Here is a 21,866-nt window from a genome sequence, read left to right as displayed (position 1 = left end):
TCTCCCAGGTTTCAGCGTCTGACCTTGGTCTTGTTCTGTGTTGTAGTGAGAGCATCTTCCAGATCTTTGGTCATAAAGGAGATATCGGTGTCCAGGGAGCTGATACCCTGAGGTTCAAAGATATGGATATCTATCTGTGGGATGGAGAGAGATGGTATAAGAAAAGTCTGGGGTCTGTGGGAAGATAATAGCTCTATGCTCAGGGAGGTTCCGATCTGAGGAGAAAGAGGCTCTGGCCCTTAGGAGACCCTGGTCTAAAGTAAGTGGGAGAAAGAGACACACTTCTCTCTGCTGAGGAAGTAGAGTAAATGCATCATGGCAGGTTTCCTAGAGGGTGACCCACAACTCAGCCCTCTTACCTGCAGATGTTTGACTAGTTGTTGGGGCTGGACCTTCAGCATTAGCTCATATTTCCCCAGCTGCCGCTTCAACAGTTCCTCATAGACAAGTTCAAAGGTGACATTGGCAGTTGGGGCCACATTGACAGACACCTGGAACTGCTCCAGATTCCTCCCTGTGGTCCTGGGTGGGAGGTGGGCTCCTTAGTGTCACTGAGAGTGGACAGGGTAGGGGGCAGGGAGAGCTTGGGCAGAATTTGTCCATATAGAGATTATTGTCAGTGTTGTCATGGCCACAGCCTAAAAAGGGCAGGAGGTGCTCTCAGGAAGGACGCTAGCTGCATGGGGCTTCCTGGTCCCTTGGCTGTCCCTGAACAACTCCCATCCCAAATGCTTACTTGAGGATTTGAACATGCTGTCCCTTGGCCAGAGCTAAGAGATACTTCTCCTGGGGAGCTGTCTTCCCCTTCAGCTCCCCTGGGTATGTCACACCATCAACGATCCTAAGAAGGGAGGAAGAAACTCCTTAGAGAAGGAGTTCAGAAATGCTGAGGAAAGGGGGCTAGAGAAATTGAGGAGGGGGCAGATTGGATTTTAATGTTAAGTAATATCTACAATTGTTATCGTTATTCAGTTATGACCCATTCTTTGTGATCCCATTTGGGATCACTGGAGTAGTTAGCCATTTTAGTTCTCCAGTTCATGTTAATGGATGAGGAAACTGAGGCAAACAGGGTTAATTGATTTGCTTCGTGATTAGCTAAAAGGTATCTGAGGCTGTATTTGAACTCAGGTCTTCCTTATTTATTTCAGGTCCAATATCTGTCACATCACTTAGCTGCCCATAACATCGATACAACACAACCTAACTATTTTAGCTCCTTATTCTGAACAATTCCTATATTAACTTTTCTATTTATTATTTAAAATCTTTCACCATCTGATTATTGCATACGTTTCTTAGCTTATTACACAATTCAAGGACATCATCACTTAAAATATTTTTAGGGAACAAGTAAGCTTTCCCAAATGACATTCAATAATGAACCATTCCTGTGTTGGAAGCTATATTGGAGAGAGGAGAAAACAGGTACAGGAAAACTAAGTAGAAGTCCATTGCAAGAGAAAAGGTGAAAAATAACAGGATTCTAACCTAGGGCGTTGGCCATGTGAGTGGAACAGAGGTAGATGCAAGAGATTCTGAGGCAGTATCAAAAAAACTTGGAAAGTGAGAATTGAGTGTGGATCACAACATAATATTTTCATTCTTTTTTTTTGTTTATTTGCATTTTATTTTCTTTCTCATTTTTTCCCTTTTTGAACTGATTTTTCTTGTGTAGCATGATATTTGTGGAAGTACATATGGAAGAATTGCACATGTTTAACATATATTTGATCATTTGCTGTCTGGGGGAGAGGGTGGGAGCAAGGGAGGGAAAAAATTAGAACACAGGGTTTTGTAAGGGTGAATGTTGAAAATTATCCATGTATGTATTTTGAAAATAAAAAGCTTTAATTAAAAAATAATAATAAAGAAAAAAGACTTGGGAAGTGAGTTAATATGGAGGATGGGAGAGAAGAAAGACTCAAAAATGATTAATTTTGTGAGAGAGAGTGACTAGTCAGAAGGTATGATAGTGCTCTCAAAAGGAACAGGGAAGTTAGGAGGTCAACTCATTGTGGCTATATAACTGGACAATGAGTTAGTTGGGCTTCAGATTAAACAGGTGGAAGAGAATGGATTGTGTGGGTTGACTAGGAAACTGCAATACTCAAAGACTCCAGTTCTCTCTCAGAAACAAAGGCCCAGCTTTTAAGTACTAATATTCAACCATTGTTGTGATACATCAATCCAAAAGGCTGAAAAAATTGAAAAATTAATGTAAGGAAAGAAATGTAGAGAAGCATGAATTGTAGATGTCAGTGGGTTGTAATATATATATTTTAAAATGAGGAACTTTGAGCGAAAAGAGTGGGAAAGAATGTCATCAGAGAAATATCCGACAGGAAAGATGAGATGGTCACATGGTGAGAGAAAAAGACATTTGATAGCCCAAATCCTCCACTGACATTCTTGAGAAGTCAGGTGAAATTGAGAAAAGCCATATTATTTTTGGGGAACCACTTGTGGTGCATTTATGGAAGGCCATGAAGGAGAGTTGTATGGGATGGACCAGCATGAATAGGTAAACATTCAAATCAATAGGAATATTGACCTTATTGAGTATTGAGAAGAATGAATCCAAAAGGAAAGCTGACAACTTTCATTTTGGACATATTGAGCTCAAGATGGCAGTAGACAATTGGGAACTTGGGACTCAGGGAAGAGAGAAGAGTTGGATATGCAGATACGAGAGTGGTCTACATAAAGAGAAAAACTGAACCAATGGGAACTGATAAGCTCACCAAGACAGTAGGATAGAACAGGAAGAGAAGGCCAAGAAAGAATTCTGAGATAAATTTATGCATAGGAGGTTGGGAATAAATGAGAATCTAGCAAAGGAGATTGAGGAATGCTAGAAAAATGCTAATAGAGAAGTACTAGGAAAACCTGGGAAGTGCCATGTCATAAAGCCTCAGGGCAGGGGAGAACAGAGTATGTAGTCAGAACAGATAACTCATAAAAATTAAAGAGAGATCAAGAAGGGTGAAGGCTGAGAAAAAATCTTGGTGATTAAGATCTTGTTGGGAACAGAGAAAGAACAGAGCCAGGGAGGGTGTTCCATCAGGGTATTCACAGGCTAAGAGACGGAAGGAATAGGACCAGTCTGAACTTCCATTCACAGAGCTACCATCCTGATGTGAGCCCTTATCATTTCATGTCAGAACTCTGGAAATATTTTCAGGTTGTCCTCCTAGGACCAGTTTTCTGCTACTGGAGTTTATTCTCCACTCAGCTTTAAAATTGATCTTCCTAAAGTCCAGGTCTGTCTATGTCATATACACACCCTATTAACTTCGGGATCATATAAAAACTCCCCTATTGACTTTTAAATTCCTTTATTACCTTTCCAGGCTTTATGTACCTCCTTTTACAATCCAGTGCCATTGACTTCCTTGTACAAGACACCCCATCTCTTGACTTCATGCCTTTCTCTTGACTCCATGCCTTTTCACTGGCTGTTTTCCATGCTTAGAGTTACCCTTCCTCATCTCTGCCTCCTGGCTTCTCTGACTTTCTCCAAGTCTCATCTAAAATCCTACTTTCTGCAAGAAACTTTTGCTGTTTCTCCCTTAATGCAAATCCATTCCACCTAACATAGCTTCCCATCGACTCCACCTATATCTACATTTTCTCTCTCTCTCATTAAACAGCAAAGTTCTTAAGAATAGGTAATTTTGTCTCCCCTCCGCCCCTTTTTTGTATCTTCATCATTTAGCATAGTTCCTGGAACATAGTAGGATCTTAATAAAACTTGTTGATTAACTGGGTATCTTAAGAAAGGGGATTATGGTAAGGGACTCAAAAGGAAAGGAGAAGGGAGATTTCTTGGAGGAAGGAGTAATTAAAATAGGTAAGGAATCATCAAATTCTAGATGTGAATGGGATCTCAGTGGTCATAGTGAATCAAAAAAATCATAAAAAATCAGCAAAAAAATCAAAAAAATCAATTTCACTTAAGTTCTAAGGCATATTTATTCTTATTATATTTCAACTAGAATCTATTTCTGTTTTATTTCCATGGCTGTTTCAACTCATTCTCATTGTTCTAGCTCCTAGTGATCATTTTGAAGCTTGATTCTTCTGTTGTCCAATATATTAACTACTTCTTCCCCCTTTCTATCATCAACAAAGGCACTAAAACAGTCTACAATGTCTTTATCCATGTTATTAAATCAATCAAGCAAATGAAGAGGTTTTAAAATTGTGTTTCTAGAAAGATACCTTCACCAGATATCTAGAGAGATGACATTCCTTGTTATTATTCTATCTTGTCTCTGTGCCTGTTTCATGATCTATAGGCATCCTGATGAAAGAGTATTTTGTCCATACTTGCATTTAGAAAATGTGTGTTCAAGATCAATTTGGAAACTTTATTGCCATCTAACCTTATAAATGTCACTTAGTTTCTCTGAACCTTTGTTTCTTTAGCTTCAAAATGGGAATATCAATATTTACAATGAGTATCTCTTAACAATTGTTCTGAGGATAACATTCTAAAAATCTTAAAATACTATAGAAATCTACTACTACTAGAAAAGCATCATATATACCCTCCATCTGGTCAGGCAGTTTGTTGTATATTCCTAATGAAAAGAGTTATCTTTTCTTTCTCTTTCCTTTTATTCTTAGCTAAATATTCAATACCTGCATTTTTTTCTTGATTCCATTAATGTCCATGCAGATGCAGACTCTCAAATCAATTTTTTAAAAACTGGGTTTTGATGTTGCATTACAAAATACTGATTATAAGTCTCATCCCACCAAGTCTCTGTGAGTCATATGGATTATTGATTTTCTTGTATTAAATGTTAAGTTCACATTACCTATATTCTGCACATTAGTGTATATACCTCAGATCATGAATCTTCTTCCTGAAACTCTTCATAAGGAAATTGAGAAGCACAGGATATTGAAGTATGAAGATAATTGAAAGCTGCTAAGAGTCAGTACCTACATGGAGAAGTTGGTGATGAAGGCTGTCTGGGGCATCTCCACCTGGAAGATGGCTTCTTGGGCTCGTTCAGCTTTATTGACCACATGGCTGGTGATGGTGGTGTGGGCAAATCGTGATGTGATCCTGGAGTCCATAGTGAGACTATAGATGTCAATGCCATCCTGGAGTATGAATGGTACCAGAAGGAGACACGGTGGAAGGATTTCTGGTGGTCTCTTCTCTGCTAGCCTTCAGTTCTTCCCCTACTAATGACATTTCCCTGACCTTACCGAGCCATTTACAAACTGATCAGTGGTCACCATGGACATTCGTATTAGTGAAGTATAATCCATGTCCATTGCTTAGGGACACGATTTAAAGTCTAGGAATGGGGGAATAGGAGTGAGAAGGTTTGAGCTACACTGGGAATTATGAGGTTTAGTCCTGACTATGTTCATTTGTTTGGCAACTTGGGCCACGTCATTTTTGTGTCTCTGTCTCTTACTTTTATAGATGGAAAGAATGAAACCTATCCTAGTCTCTCATCAAGGGCTGATGGTAGCACAGGTAGGTAAAGACTAGGAGTGAACACAGAGCCTTTGAAACTCCAAGACTTCTTCTCTTCCCACCCCCCAACCTAAGGGAGTGCCATTCTCTTAATAAGGAAGCGAAGGCTTGATCAAGTGTCCAAAACTTATGCTAGAGCATCTCCATTTCCTTAGGATAGACTTCTCTCAGTGACCCAAGGTCTATGGAAGTCTTGTTATAACCTTCTGTAGAGAAAATTCACCAAACTTCTGGGTTATTTAGGTCCCCACTTCCCCAACTACCACATACAGACATAATCATCACCATCATCTAGTTCCCATGTCCCTGGCATACCGTATCTAGGCACCCCAGAATATTCAACCCAAAGGCCCTTCCAGATAGACTCAACAACACACACATTCATACCCTTCTATTTCTATATAGGCACACAAATATACAAATACGCTTCTAAATATTGTGCCAGTATAAGTTCACAAATATGCAGTCATACATGCTCATGAACACATATATACAGGTACCTCCTGGGCATCACTGAGGTTGAAGGAGGCCAGCAGAAGAAAGAGAATAGCAAGTAACAGGGCATAGGTTAGACCCTCCATCCTGGTTGTGTAGGGAGAGAAGGAGCCAGAACTTAGAAGCTTCTATGAATTAGTAACTTTCCTTTCCTCCCTTCTCTCACCTGGACTCATCCCTGAGGTTAGGGGGCAGATTCCAGGAAGCTGATCCCAAGGTGGTAGATATTTGCTAACCAAATACAATAGCTCAGGATGTGCTGCCAGACTCCACCTCTCAGAGAGCCTTTGATCTATTGAGAAACACCTTCCTCTCCTATTTTAAACAGGAAAGCTTGAAAGTGACTCGGTCTGCAACAGACAATGGGGAGTCCATGCTACCCATTGACCTCTCCTTTCTTAGTCTTGTTTTCTGAGCCACATGCTTCTTTTTCAACGCCAGCATTTTGACTAAGTCACGCTGAAGTGGAAGAAAGAGTGACACAGGGAATACATTCAGAAGGGAATAGTGTCAAGGTCAATTCAATACAAAAGTATTTGTAGCACTTGGGGTCAGCCTCCCCCAACTTCCAAAGTGGACACCCCAGAGGAAATTAACCCAGATTTGAAGTATTCTGTAGGTTTTATCTCAAAAAAAATCACAGCTCAGGAGCCTCCACCAATGTATTTAATTTAATTATCAACTAAAGGACACAAGTATCTCAAAACAAAGACATTTAAAGAATGATAAAATTATAAAGTAATAAAATAATCATATAGAACAAAAACCATCATAAAATATTTTCTTTTTAAATACAAGGCAAACTCTCCCTCAAATGAACACCATTGACGAGAAGATCTATAGGGAACATGTGCAGAGAAGACATGCAGAAGGAATAGAGTAGTCAGTGTGCCTTTATGTGGGGCAGTTCTCATCTCATGGTGTAGACACACTGCTGTCTTTCGGTGATATCTTCATTCTCTTTCCTCTGGTTATACTGTCTCCACCACATGCTGCTTTGCTGTACATGAAGTTTGTGCCAGAATATCCAGAGACTGCAAAGTCTCTAACAGACACTGCCAAGTACAGCCTTACAGGATATCTGCCTGCATAGCTTCTCGGCTTCTAGTTTCTGACATTAGTTGAAGATCTCACCTTTATTGCTATGTCTTCCTCATGGAAAGAGTGGACTCTGTTGTGCTTTTAAAGTTCAAAGCTGTCTTTTTTTTTTTTTAACGTGCATGTAAAAAATTTACAGCCCACTTCTCTACCAGAGGATCAGCAACAATTCCCTTTGAAAAGAAACAGAACAGAACAAAGCACTTTCTTTGATTTTTTCCCCCCAAAAGAGGTGACCTGTGTTGTTCCCGTCAAAGAACTAACCATAGCCCCTCATTTTCAGGAGATTCTTTGCCACAGGCAGCAAGTTTTTTTAGAACAAAGGGAAGAGAATTCCCTAGATAGACAGCTAGTTCTATCAAGCAGAACTTCCTGGTCCAGGAACTTGGGTCTCTGTCAAAAATCTTACTCTACTTTATAGTGAACTGCTTTCTGATTGTAATCTTTGGAGTCCAGAATATACCTGATCATCATCTATGGAACCACTACTTTCCCCCAAAATTTTCAAGGGCTCCTAGCCACCACAATCCTAGGCATTTCCAGGGGTCAGACTTGGTCATTTGCCTTCCCTTTTCTAGTCTTGCTCTGGAGCTTTCTCCAGGGGCCAGACCAGATACCAAACTGGACCATCCACCTGATTTGTTACTTTCCCTATGTCTTAAGACCCGAATCCTCTTTTTTATCTTTACTGTGACCTCCATTCCTTCCTTCTTTCCCTCTGTCCTTTTTCAAGTCATTATCCCTGAACTTACTATACTTTCCACTCTTTTCTATCTTGAGCTCTTGGTGACTCAAACTCTATGCTATACTCTTTACTCCCCATGAGAGGAACAACATTTTAACTCTTCCTTCAATGCAGATTAGGTTAATTTTTCTTTAAAAGATATCAGGGTATTCCTCAAGACATAGTTGGCTCAGAGACTGTTGATATTTTGTACAGGTGCTGACCTACAGATAAAGTAGTCAAAGGATCTGGGGTCGGAGGATTATTCTTAGACATTTGTCTGGTGAATTACAATAATTAACACAGCAAAGGAGTCAGGAGTTTCGATTGTCTGATTCAAATACAGGGATGGTCGATATATGATTCTTTTCTGTCATGGTTAAGTAAAGCTCCTTTTAATTGTCAAATGACTTAATGAGTGTCTCATTTTGTTTCATAATGTAAGCTAAATTACCAGGAGATTGGCCTGAGTCAGACCCAGATCAGAATTCCTTTGCATATCATCAATCATCCTTTCCCTAATTTCAATACTGGACATTTCCACTATCCATCTGTTTTGGCACCATTCACATACATTGATTGGAGTTGGAGAAAACCAGAAAACTGTGCTTATTGAATTCACCATAAATTTATGTTAAATAATCTCAACAAGTCCCTCACTGCTACAAAGCAATCTTTCTATATTAGAGGTGTCAAACATATAGGCAACACAACCAAGTGCAGCCTGAACCAGATTAAAATGTAATTGGGAAATATTTAAAAATAAATCAAAACAGCAAAACATAGATAACATTACATTTTATTTTTAAACTTAATTTTTATTTTCAATTCTAAGTTCTATCCCTCCCCCACCAATTTGAGAAGACAAGATATTATACATATATATATATATATATATATATATAGGTATAGTCATTCTGCATCCTTAATATAGGTTATTGGTCTTTGTTTCTAGTTGAGTTTCATGCCACTGTTCTATACTTCTTAATTATGTGAGACCTCAAAGATCCAAGGATATATGTAGGTAATCTGAATTCATCAAAGACAAGTGATACTTTCTTACTAAATTTGACTTGGGTTTTAGTTCCATTAATCATTTTGTTGTCATTCTCAATGTAAAATATTATTCTTTGTAGAAAAAACAAATACCATAATAGCTGAGCAGCTTTACTTTCTCTCTTTTGCCAATTATTATCATATCATCTACAGTCTCACCCCTTCTTTGAATCTACTTTTCTCAGTATAGCTCAAAAAATATCTTTTCTGTTGAACTTAGCTTATCTCATCAGACTTAATTCATTCTAGAATTAATGTTCCTATTTCTACAGTGTGATCATGTTGCACCCTATATTCATCTTCTGTTACCCAGCTTTGCTTCCTTTCTCTATATAACTTCTTTTTGAAAATTGAAATTGATTGATAAGTTCCTTGTACAGACAAAGCCCATTTTCCCTTTTCACTGAAATTCTTTCCTTTTGCATTTTCAGAAATTTTATTCTTGAACACCACTCATTCATCTTGGGCTGATTTCCCCTGAAATATATGGAATCCTACTTATTTTTCCTCCAACCCCTTTGAAATCTGCTCTCCAAGTACTGCATATATTTCTTTTATCTCTTTATCATGACCTCTAGGAAAGAGAAATTTTTTTCCTCAAAATTTTCAACATTTCAATAATAACCACCAAATCCATCCAGTGTACACTACCTTTTGAAGGATGAATTGACTATTAAGGCAAGTGAAGAAGTTATTAGCTGCTCTGATTTTGGTATGGAGAGAGCTCCAGCAGATGTCTGAGTAACTGAAATCCCCTATTTCTACTATATCATGCCACTGCATCAGGCTCATCATCTGTTTCTCAAACTTCTCATCTATTTCCTTTTTCTGACTAATCAAGTTTACAGTATGTTTTGTTAACCAAATCATTTATGTTTCTCCTTACTTTGATCTTTACCCAAATACTTTCCATGGTGCTTCCCTCATCTGATTCTAGGATTTCCTCACATGAGTATAATATTTTAATATATAAGGGTAACCCACCACCCAATCTCCTTTACATATCTTGTTCATCTTAAATAAGATACATAATCCTGTTTGATACCTAAACTTTAGATGTTTGTATAGAGACAACTGAGGCCATGGTTTTTACAACTAGTTCCTTTCTTGGATTTTGTCCTCTGCTGAAACTCCTTTGTCAAAGAAGTAAAGTTGGTTCCTTTAGTAAACTCCTCATTCTAGTCTCCCCCAGACATCTTTGGTGTAAAAATAGTAAGCTTAGGGCAGGGTTTAATAGTTTAAGGTAAGTGATTAATTCCTCTTTTTCTGGGTAGACTAACAAAAAGACTGAAACTAGGGGTGAATAAGATTCTAGACAAGATAAAAGAAGAGAGAAGCAAAATTGGCATCAATCCATATTTCCCCTCCAGAACCAGTCATCATTTTCCTGAGGGAAGGCTGAATTTCATTGAGTTCATCCATTCCTCTAAGCATGAGCTGGGACTAGGGTTAAGCTGGGAATATATCACATAAGGAGTTGAATGAGAAGTGAGTGGAATAGTGCCTTGTAGACAACTATAGTGTCATAAAATCTCTATGGTAACATAAGAGATAATATTTTTTAGCAAATTGAAGGGCATGGAAAATTTTCACCTGAAATATCTATGGAAAAAGGAAGAATTAATGACCAAACAAGAGCTAGTAAGCATTACAGTATATAGATAGTTCTGACTACATTAAATTTAAAAGTTTTTGCACAAACAAAACCAATGCAGCCAAGATTAGAAGGAAAACAAGAAGCTGGGGAACATTTTTTACAGTAAGTTTCTTTGATAAAGATCTCATTTCTCAAATATTTAGAGAATTGAGTCAAATTTATAAGAATACAAGTCATTCCCCCATAGACAAATGGTCAAAGATATGAATAGGCAGTTTTCAGAAGAAACCAAAGCTATCTATAGCCATATAAAAGTATCCTAAATCAGTATTGATTACAGAAATACAAATTTCTGAGATACCATCTCACACCTATATGAATTGATGTAAAGTGAGCAGAACCAGAAGAGCATTGTATACAGTAATAGCAATTTTGTACAATGATCAACTATGAATGGTAAAATGATCCAAGACAATTACAAAGGACTTATTTTGAAAAATGCTATCCACCTTCAGAGAAAGAAGTGATAGAGTCTGAAAGCAGACTGATGCATAATTTTTTCACTTTCTTTATTATTCTTGCTTTTTTTTTTCAACATGGCTAATATGGGAATGTTATATGTACAATTACATATATAACTGATATCACATTCCATGTCTTCGTAATGGTAAGAGGGAGAGAATTTGGAATTCAATTTTTTAAAAACAAATGCTAAAATAAATAAGTAATTATATTTTTGTTTATTTGTTTGCTGAGGCAGTTGGGGTTAAGTGACTTGCCCAAGGTCACACAACTAGGAAGTGTTAAGTCTCGGAGGCTATATTTGCACTCAGGTCCTCCTAACTTCAGGGCTGGTACTCTATGCACTGTACCAAATAGCTGTCCCAGTAATATATTTTTTAAAGAGAAAAAAAATAGTGAGAAGATTAGGACCAAACTGGACACTAATGAGAGAACGGAAGCATCTTGGGATCAAACTAGGATCACTAATACTTTGCCCTATTTTAGGACACCATGAGAGGCCTTTTCAGGAGGGGAGGGATTGGAATCTGAGTACCTGAACTATGTTCATTTGAGTTCCTGAGTTTTGACTTGCCTGATCTGAGAAATAATTATGGATTTCCATTTTGCTTATTTAATATATTTGGTTTCATTCCTTTATAAGGGCATAATCAAAGAAATGTATATAGCTGTATTCTATTTTCTCTTTCATTTCTTGATAACCTCAATTAAAATACAACAGAAACAAAAAGAGCAGAATAGTTTTGCTGTAGAACTAATAGGAGTTGAGCCAAGAACCTGATTGGACAGATCTCCATTAAACCTTTAGACTAATGAGCCAAGTGTTGCTATCTGCAAAGGGGGTATAATATATATAATATATTAAATTAAAAAGTTTCAACATTTCAATAATAACCACCAAATCCATCCAGTGTACACTACCTTTTGAAGGATGAATTGACTATTAAGGCAAGTGAAGAAGTTATTAGCTGCTCTGATTTTGGTATGGGGAGAGCTCCAGCAGATGTCTGAGTAATTGAAATCCCCTATTTTTACTATATCATGCCACTGCATCAGGCTCATCATCTGTTTCTAGGAGACTTTAATTATATGTTATATAATATATATAATATATATAATCTCCAAAAGGCAGGAGATTGGGGAGCCAAAAAGAACTTGGCGTTCCTCCCTCTCCTTGAATTCCTTCTCGTATTGAGTTGGGGTACAAAAAAGACAAAATAAATCATTGACAACTCTTAGTTCTTAGTTAACAAGATTAGGTAACTGATCAGCAGTAAAGTACTTAAAGCTTAAAAATAAATCAACTATTTCTTAAGTACCTACTATGTGTGATGTATTTGGTAGGTACTAAGATTACAAAAGAGGAATTAAATAACTCCACTCTTCAAAAAGCATATATTCTCTCAGAGGGGCAATAGGTAAATAGATAAATAAATACAATATGATTTGAGACCTCTTCAAATGAATACTAACTAAGGAATGGAGTATCAGAAAGGCTTTCTGTATAGATGGCACCAGGAATGAGTCTTAAATAATCTTGGAAGGTTGAAAAGCACTTTACAAATGTTGCCTCATTTGATCCTCATGACAGCAAGATGTTATTGTTGTCCCCATTTTGCAGGTAAGGAGACAGGTTGGTTGACTTGCAGCTACTTACAGATATTCAAGACTACATTTGAACTCAGATCTTTCTGTCCAGTTCTCTGTCCATTGTACCACCTAGCTGCCTCAAGAAATCAAGATTTCTAAGACGCACAGCTGAAGGCAGAACACAGCCCAGACTACAAAGAGGTTGCAAATATGCAACTAGACCTGTGATTTTATTTGGCTGTAGGAAAATCTTAGATGAAGAAATGCTACCAATGCAAATTGGCACATTCTTTATAATTTATAACTGAGAGTTCCATAGAACAGTGATATCAAACTCAAAAAGAAAAAAGGGCTACTAAATTGTACATAAGGATTCTTACTGGCTGTGTATTGGTTTCAAAAACCACAGATTAACATTATCTATGTTCTATTATATTTTCAATTATGTTTAAAAATATTTCCCTATTGGATTTAATCTGCTTAAAAAATAACGAGTTCAAGAGAATCTGGCTTTTAAATTATTTGTTAATTGTTACATTACTTGTTAAATATTTCCCAATTACTTTTGAATCTGGGAGTTTTGCCACAAGTGAATATGTTTGACATCTTGGGTTTAGAGTTGTTTGGTTATATCATTTGTGTCTAACTCTTCATAACCTCATGAGTTTCTGTCCATGGAGTTTTCTTGGCAAAGATATTGGAGTGGGGGGTGGGGTGTAGCAAGTTGGTGCAATGGATAGAGCACCAGGCCTGAATTCAGGAGGACCTGGCTTCAAATTTGACCTCAGAAACTTAAGACTTAATTGCCTCAGCAAAAAAAAAAAAAAAAAATACTGGAGTGCTTTGCTATTCCCTTCTCCAGTGGAGTAAGCAAACAGAAATTAAGTGACTTGCCCGAGATTACACAGCTAAGAAGTTTTTTAGCCTGGATTTGAATTCAGATCTTCTTGATTCCAAGACCAGAACTCTATCCATTGCATCAGCTAGCTGTCCCCAGACTTAGAGTACTAAATACTTAATAATTTGTCCCCAATCACACACCTACATGTGTCAAAGATGAGATGAGCTTCGGCTCCTAACTCTGAGGCTTCAGTAAAAAATTAGTGGGGCCAGTTGGAATGGAAAATGTATAAATAAGAGTAACAGAAAATAAGCCTAGAAACACCAATTGGAGTCATCTTGTGGCAGGTTTATACTTTCTATTGATTGCTAAAAATGATCAGGTAGTCATTGAAATGCAGCCATCAAAAGGGGGAGAGATTGTCTTATAATCACGATTAAATCTCTAATTGTGATTATGAAAAATAAATGAATAAAAATAAATCAATTGAGCAAATGGTAAGCTAAAGCTAACGTGCATACAATAAAAAAAGACCAAGAATGATACCTCTTTTTTTTCCTTAAATACTTTGAAAAGGTTGTTGTAGGGAAAGGATTTGGTACATATAATGTTACATAAATGTAAGTTTTGATTTTTTTTATCAGACTGAAAGCTCTGGGGACAGACATTCAAGTTTGGATGTCAAAAAAATTTGGATGTCACAGTTTAGGAAGACTACTGACAAAATGAAGAGTATCTATAGGAATCAAAATCAGGATATATGAAAAACAGTGAAGAAACTAGTGTTGTTAAGCTTGGAGAAGTTTTTTTTTTTTTGAGGGGGAGGAATATGATAGCTATATTCTTGTATTTGCAGATTGTCTTGCAAAAAAAAGAAATTAAAATTTCCTTGCTATAAGACAGAATTTGTAGAAAGTTAGGAAGATTTCAGAGAACTAGATTTTGGTTCACTAGAAGGAAGAACTTTACAATCGGAGCAGTTCCCAATGGAATAACATGCTTGGGAAGTAGAGAGTTCCCTGTCAATGGAGGTTTTTGTACAAATACCAGAAACCACTTTTCAGAGTTATTGTAAAGGAGATTCTTATTCAAAATCAGGTTGGATCTGCTGTCCTCAGAAGTCTATCTAGTACAGAGATGATATGATCCTAAGGTTCTAAGGTTCTAGCCTTCTAAAATTCTACAAATCCAAGAGTATCAGCCCAAACTAGTCAAAGACAGGTCCCTGAAGCAGGTGACCCTCCCTCCTCACCCAAGACTGACTCCACATTTCATTTCAGGATTCAGAGATCAGGAACACCTGCTGCCACTGGTCCCCAGGAAATGAGAGACACCACACAGAATGGTACCAATATGATCTCTGCTTTATAACATGTCACCATTCTTCATGCCTCCCCATTTGTTCCATATAGACAAATAGCAAAAGACTAGGACAGCTTCTGACTGGTCTGGGCTGCACCGGGCATGGGGCACAGAAGACGAAAGCAAGCTGGTCATTAATCTTCACCTTATAAGGGCAGCTCCAAAGACCAGCATGGGAATGTTGGCAGTGGGGTAGTACCTCTGCTTCTTTGAAAATTTGTCACGGACTTTCTGTGAAATAAAGAGAGAGTAAGACAGAGAAAGAGACAGAAAAACAGAGACATACAGAGAAACAGAGAGAGTTCATAGAAAAATCCTGTCAATTATTCAAGGGTTTTGTTTATTTTCTAATCATTTTTCATTTTCAATTAATTATATTTTTAAAAATTATAGTGCAGAATTTTTCATTTTCTAAAATTTGCTTTTTCCCTAATTCTCTTTTCTTTTTTCCTATCTATTTCTATAGTTTGATTTTTTTCTGTTACATGTGATTAGAATTAACTGTGGTTTTCAAAGATGCTCCATGCATCTTGTTATTTGGAATATCTGTGAGTTTGGGGCTGTTTAGGAGTGGCAAGAAACTCCTTTGTTGCCTCAGCTCCTCAGAAGTTACTTGGCCAAAGGTGCCACCACTGCCTTGAGTGGCCAGATCCATGTTTGGGCAAAAGATGCTCACATTTGAAGTTCACTATGAGAGCGTGGGAGGCAGGGATTGATGGTACAATACCCAAGTACCCTCTCTCCCAGTCTAGCCTGTACTCATAGTAGGTTGGCCCATGTTACCTGGTGACTGTATACTTCTTTCCCCTCATACTCAACTCCCGTTTGTTTTCAACTGTACTTGGATTCCACTGCAAGTCCTGGTAAAATTGACCTGAGAAACAAGAGGTCAGGAGGACATGTTAGAGAAAGAGTGGCAGTGGGACAGAGAAAGAGAACCAGAGAAAGAGAGAGAGAGAGAGAGAGAGAGAGAGAGAGAGAGAGCAAAAAAGAAACAGAGAGAGAATGATCAATCAGAATAGAAAGAGAAACACGAAGAGGGAACAGAAGAACAAGACAGAGCAAGAGGAGGGAACAGAGACATGCACAGGAAGGAGGCTGAAAAAGAGATAAACAGAGATAGTGAATCCCAACTCCCATGAAGTAACATTTCAGTGTATTCTTGGATAAGAGTTTATTGTTTTATTGATTTTTTTCCCTGAAATGTTCTGATAACTACTCAGATCTGTGGAAGGATTGTCCAAGGAGCAGATAATCAGAGGATGGAGTAATCAGATGGACAGGAGATGATCAGAACATAAAAACATAGAAACATAGAAAAGAATCAGAAAAGGGAAATGGAGGAAGGAGAGACTTAAATGTTTTAAGTGAAATGAACAGAAGATAAATATTGGCCAGGGGCCATCTGAGGGAATTCTCTGAAGGCTAGAGCAAGTGCAAAAGGACATTGTGGTCATAGGAAGATATATTCATAAGGCTGATGGTCAGAAAGGGGGATGTTCAAAAGTAAGAGCATAGTCAGAAAAAGAGGTAATCAGGGAGCCACCAAGAGCAGGGGCCAGGCCATACCCACGACTCCACTGGCTTGACTGGAGAAGTAACCTGGATTTCTCAGAATAAGCTGCAGTCCAAGTGCAGGAGGGTTCAAGGACACCAGGCCAATGGTGACTTTGTCTGAGTCACTGAGTAGCAGGAGGCCATTTTCCAAGGTCAACTTCAGCCTGTAGAGAAACCAAGCTCTAAGCAGGGAGACCCAGAGGGACAGCTCAAAGTCTGGGCAGGGAATATCTGCCTCTTTTTGTACAAGGGAAGCAGAAGTCCAAGTGAAGATATTCTACTCCCTTTCCACAATATTAGAATTGACTCTTGTCTACAAACTCCCCAGGGACCTAAAGGTCCAGTACCTGTGGATACTGCCCATTTCACTGATTCAAAGCTTACTGGTCCTGGTTCAAAAGCCCTACCTGCTCCTGGGTCCCTAGGTTTTCCTGAGCATCAGATCTAGAGCAAGAGATTGGCAGTCAGCCAGACTTACCCAGGCATGACCAAGTACAGTGTCCCTGTCCATTGATAAGAGGAGCTTTTCCCACCACTGCTGCGAGTCACCACGATGCTGTCCTGTGTCACACGCACCTTCACTTCAGGAGTCTTGTAGCTCACCTGGAGCCAGACAAACTTATCTGTGCTCCCCTCATACTTTCCAGTCACCTTAATTCCTGGAAACAAACAAGATCAGAAGGATTGAGAGCAGCACTCAGGACAGCAACAAATCACCTCCTCTAAGAAGCCCATTCTGATTTACCAGGTGACAGAGTACTCTTTGGAAAGTGCTGGGGATAGGTCTTCCCACCCCTGACTGATTTTTCCCCCTGCATTTCCTCAGCCCTTCAGGCTTGGTCTACACTCATTGGTGTCATTTGTATATGACTGCAAAAGGTCAGTCTTTTTCTGTGGGGATTCTGCTCCCCTTCTTTCCTCCAGAAGACCTGGAGCACCCTAAGGAGAGCAAGAGTTTCTCAAATTAGCCAGCCTTTCTTGATCTCCTTCATATACTCAATCCTATGCCTTAGTCATGCTATGGAAGAGAGGAGGCAGCAGCCTCTGACCTCAAAGAGCTCCTGGTTAAGGGAGACAGCTTAGGAACTGATTCCTAATCTGTGGAAGACAGACTCCCCAACATAGAGCAAGTTGGTGTAATCAGATGAAGGGCACTGCAGAACACCAACAGGAAAAGATCGAGGGGATATAAACTGTGCATGATGGTCTCTCACCTTGAATGGGATCAGAGAGGATCTGAAGAGAGGGCTGGGATGACTTCCTGACAGTCACACACAGAGCTTCTGGAATATGGTTATTACTTTGTCTAGGCAGTGACAAGATGAAATGAGGCTGCCTTTCCATTGGACCAGGAGAGGAGAGAACTAAGGGATGTGATTTATCCAGATTGGTTTTATAAAAACTTTTAAGAGCTGAAGAGTAAAAAACAGTAACACTTTAACATGACACAATTTTTTCCTCACAATAATTCTCTGATCTGGGTCTATTTTAAAAGATATTTTTTCACTCTGTTTATTATAAAAAAATAACATTTCCTTTGTTTCAAACCAACTTATTGTAATAATCAAAAGGTTATTAATACAAAGTATTTGTTTTTATATACAGTTTACAAGTAAAGCATTTACTTTACAAAAAAAGGAGAGGCATAATGTGCACGCACGCGAGTGTGTGTGTGTGTGTGTGTGTGTGTGTGTGTGTAACAGTGAACAGGTGGACAAGGGCTGACCAAATGTTGGCCATTATAGTATAAATGCATCCTTGCAAAGCAGCATTGCACCAAAGTTGATGAACAAGAAATACCAACTGACTTTAAAACAGTGATAAAGATTAAAGGTCAAGAAAATGAAAAAAAAAAACCCAAAAGATAAATATCTGAAAGCAGCCCCAAATCCTTCATTTGCAAATAAGGCTAGTCCAGCTTATCTTTCTTGGTATTCTTTTTATAAAATAGATTTCCATTTTTTCCTAATAATACAAACAATTTAACCATGTTACAATGGATTTAAGTGCCAACTTTCATTGTTTTCTTTTGTTTTCAATATGCATTTCTTATTAGAATGCCAAAATTAAAACTTTTTATTTTTTAAGTCACAACCAATCTTTGGACTAAAATGAAGCATGGACAGTTAAGTAAATGTGTACTGTTTAATTCTTTTGTGTCTTCATGAAAACAATTATGATGTAAAAATGTCAAGAATATAATCTATTTTGCCAGCAATTAAGTCTGGACACTTGACAAAGCATTTTTGTTTATGCTACATTTGACGCAAAAAGAAATAATTTATTACTTAATAGAAGCCTGGCCTAAACTTGTACTTATTTAATTATTTCTTCCCATGCCAAATGAATAACAGACTAAGAATGTTTGAACTATCTATTTTGTTGAGGACACTGAAAGCTATCATTTACTTTAAGTTACTTGGCTTAACATGAGAATTCCTCAGCTTCCCTCCAGTTCTAAATCTAGTTTAAATACATCATATCCACTTTACAGATGAAGAAAGTGAGACTCAGATAGACTGAATGACTGAACCAAAGTAACACAACTGACTTCTTATCCTTCTGTCCCAGAAAAAGGGTCTGAAAATATATAACAATGCTCCTTGATGTGCCTTCAATTGGCATTGAAGAGAGTCTTACATAAAAATTGGGACATGAAGTCTGCCTGAAAGGTAGGCAGCAAGGGCTATTCTGAATGTCTTGGGATGTCTTACTTTTAAAGTGAGGTGCTGGCCTTGACCTCGAGTATGCCTTGCTCCTGATGAACATTGAATCTGGAAGGAGAAAGACATGACGGGGATAAGGGAAGAAGGCTACCACAAAGTAAGGCAGTCAGATCTATTCTGATGCCCCATAGAAAGGATCAAGAGAGAAGGGACCTCTTCCACTGAGGCCCTTCTCCAAAGGAAGGACGCCAGGATTCTATAATGGCTCCCCCACTGGATAAGAACTCTTCACCAGAGCCCAGACTCCACGGGATGGATGATGACCTGGCTAACTCCACCTCCCATCCCCTGTACAGAAGTTAGCTATAAAATCTTTAAAACATTTCTCCAGAGAAGTCAACTTTTATCTTCTCTACCACAATCCCCTCATTGAACTTGGGCAACCCAGATGAAACTAACACAATTTTTAGGTATTTTTTTCCTAACTGCAGGACTTGTGGTATTTCTCAACCTAGCAATAAGAACCTTACTCATATTGATCAAGTCCCTCTTTCTGCCAATAACTCATGGTGTAACCTTAGCTTTCTCATGTATAAAGCTTGTAGAAATGGCCTGGAAGGATCCCATGAGGCCCTAAATCTTAAATGATTTGGAAAAAGGTGGGTGAAGAACCTCACATAGACTCCAGTAAGGGCCAAATCAGGACATGTATACTGAGAAAAGGAAAAGGGAAAGGAATAAACATAAGTGCCTACTATGTCCAGGCACCATGCCAAGAACTTTGCAAATATTATCTCATTTTATGTTCACAACAGCCCTGAGAGGCAGTTACTTTTATCCTCATTTTACAGATGAGAAAACTGAGGCAAACAGGTGAAGTGACTAGCCCAAGAATAAACAGCTAGTAAATGTCTGAGGCTGGATTTGAAGTCAGATCTTCCTAATTCTGAGCCCGGCACTCCATAAACTGAGCCATCTAGCTACCTGTAGACAATGGGCTGGGTTCCATAGAACTATTCACAATATCTCGACTACATCCCTTTCTTACCAATAACATAGAATAACATCTAAATCACTGGAAATGTGTGAGATAGTCATCTGCAGGGATTCTGCTAAAGGGGATTCTAGGTATAGTTTGAGTATGAATTAAAGGTCCAGTGCCTTCGAAGCCAGGGTTTAATCTGGGACTTGAGTTGGGGAAACAAACTGGCCCACACAATAACTAATCCCTATTCTGTGACTTTATTCACTCTAAGCTCCAACTACCAGGCTGACTCCAGTCAAACAGCCACATATATCCCCTGGTCCCTGTTCCAGGAAATCTAGTCTTTACCTTGAGATATCCGTGCATTTTGGGAAAATAATGGAAATGAAGGCAACAGATCATTATCTAGAAAAAAAAAAAAGAAGGAGAAGTTGGCTCCCAGGTTCTCCATGATTCTGCCCCAAAGCCCCTAATGTGGCCAAGTTCAAAGAGAAACAGAACACTGGAACCCTCAGAGTGGGCTGGAGAGATACCTGTGCAATGAAGGTTAAAGGATCTGGAAAAATCTGGTTCAGGGAATCCCCCTGATCTCCAGGAAACCCCCCTCTTACCCACCCACCCACTCTTACCTGCTTCCACTGGCTTTGAAACCACTTGGACTTCATCCTGATCCTCTGGTTTGGTGACCACCATAGATGTGAGTGGAGTGACAAAGTTGAATTTGAGAGACAGGTTCAATGCTCGGGCTTCCAGGTTCTTCTGCTCATCACCTGAGGCTGAAACACTGCATGGCAAGGCCATTAATGCTGATCTCTTTCCCTCTTGCCAATCATTCTTTCTGTTCCTTCTGGCCCCAAGGGGTTTATCACTCTAGCATCCAATGCTTTGGAAATGAGGCAGTGGGCTTCTTTCCCTTTTACAGGATATAACACCCACCCAGATCCACCCTTTGCTCCCCAGCCAGATTGAAAGATAGCCCAGATAGGAGTGCCTCTCACTTATGGGTGTCAGTGACCCAGATGAGGTGCAGAGAGTCTCAATGCTTTCCCTAAGGTCGGACCTTACGGTCCATGGACAAGGATCACTCACGCTTTCTCCAGTAGCTGCTGGATGGTCAGGTATGCCCACAGGCGCTCCATGAAGTTATGGAAAATGTACTTTGGGCTTTGGAAGATTTTCTCCTTGTCTGCAACATTTACTTCTGTTTGGAAAGTGAAGTTCTGGGTGCGCTGAATAGTGGGGAAATAGGAGGTGAAGCCAAGCATTTGCTTGGACTCTGCTCAGGTCCGCAAGACCCTTCTCCCTTCCCCCAAGCTGGACAGAACAGCATCAAACTGCCTGAACCCAAGCTACCTTGCTGGCTAGCTTGTAGGCTCTAATAAATTAATTTCACCATTTTAGGTTATCAAAAAATGAAAAGATATTTTATACATCTATACATTATATTTTATACATTCATAGGCCAATGAGTTTAAGAACTTTAGAATTTCAAAGGAACTTAGAGGTAAGCTATACTGGGATCTTCATTTTACAGATGAGGAAGATAAGGTCCAGAAAAGTCAAATGATTTGCCCAAATTCACAAAGGATAAGTAACAGAGGTAGGATTCTTTCCCCATTAGAGCAAATTAACATTTCCACTCAGCAGAAGCAGATTAATCTCTTTTTCCTGTGATAGCCTTTTTATATTTGATGGCAATTAAGCCTTTTTCTCCAGGTCAAACACCCCCACTTCCTTTGATCCAGAAATATCTGCTAGGTCTATATCTTAAAGAGATTAAAGAAAAAAGTAAAAAGAGTTATTTGTACAAAACAATTTTTCTTTTACTCTTTTTGTAGTAGCCAAGAATTGAAAATCGAGAGAATGCCTA

At 38.7% G+C, this 21,866-nt stretch overlaps 2 protein-coding genes across 6 annotated transcripts in view; both read right to left on the bottom strand.

The window, feature by feature from the left end:
- Positions 1-6,180, bottom strand: part of LOC100928439 (inter-alpha-trypsin inhibitor heavy chain H4) — a 36,308-nt gene extending 30,128 nt beyond the window's left edge. The window contains exons 1-5 of one of the 4 annotated variants that reach the window (XM_031957551.1): positions 6,004-6,180; positions 4,958-5,118; positions 737-841; positions 360-522; positions 24-134 (exon numbers count right to left, since the gene is read on the bottom strand). In XM_031957551.1, the coding sequence (XP_031813411.1) occupies positions 24-134; positions 360-522; positions 737-841; positions 4,958-5,118; positions 6,004-6,084 (621 nt within the window). In that variant the 5' untranslated portion in view covers positions 6,085-6,180. The remainder of the gene's footprint in view (positions 1-23; positions 135-359; positions 523-736; positions 842-4,957; positions 5,119-6,003) is intronic. The other 3 variants (XM_031957543.1, XM_031957535.1, XM_031957539.1) reach the window with 3 other exon arrangements.
- An 8,592-nt stretch (positions 6,181-14,772) lies between these two features.
- Positions 14,773-21,866, bottom strand: part of LOC100932429 (inter-alpha-trypsin inhibitor heavy chain H4) — a 37,752-nt gene continuing 30,658 nt past the window's right edge. Inside the window, exons 12-20 of one of the 2 annotated variants that reach the window (XM_031957523.1) lie at positions 21,086-21,225; positions 20,626-20,780; positions 20,345-20,401; positions 19,060-19,119; positions 17,560-17,757; positions 16,824-17,004; positions 16,358-16,509; positions 15,572-15,662; positions 14,773-15,019 (exon numbers count right to left, since the gene is read on the bottom strand). In XM_031957523.1, coding sequence (XP_031813383.1) covers positions 14,935-15,019; positions 15,572-15,662; positions 16,358-16,509; positions 16,824-17,004; positions 17,560-17,757; positions 19,060-19,119; positions 20,345-20,401; positions 20,626-20,780; positions 21,086-21,225 — 1,119 coding nt within the window. In that variant the 3' untranslated portion in view covers positions 14,773-14,934. The remainder of the gene's footprint in view (positions 15,020-15,571; positions 15,663-16,357; positions 16,510-16,823; positions 17,005-17,559; positions 17,758-19,059; positions 19,120-20,344; positions 20,402-20,625; positions 20,781-21,085; positions 21,226-21,866) is intronic. The other variant, XM_031957531.1, reaches the window with a different exon arrangement.

This window comes from Sarcophilus harrisii, chromosome 1 (genome assembly GCF_902635505.1).
Source record: "Sarcophilus harrisii chromosome 1, mSarHar1.11, whole genome shotgun sequence".
In the NCBI taxonomy this organism is placed as follows: Eukaryota; Metazoa; Chordata; class Mammalia; order Dasyuromorphia; family Dasyuridae; genus Sarcophilus; species Sarcophilus harrisii.
This window is presented reverse-complemented; position numbering and strand designations above follow the sequence as displayed.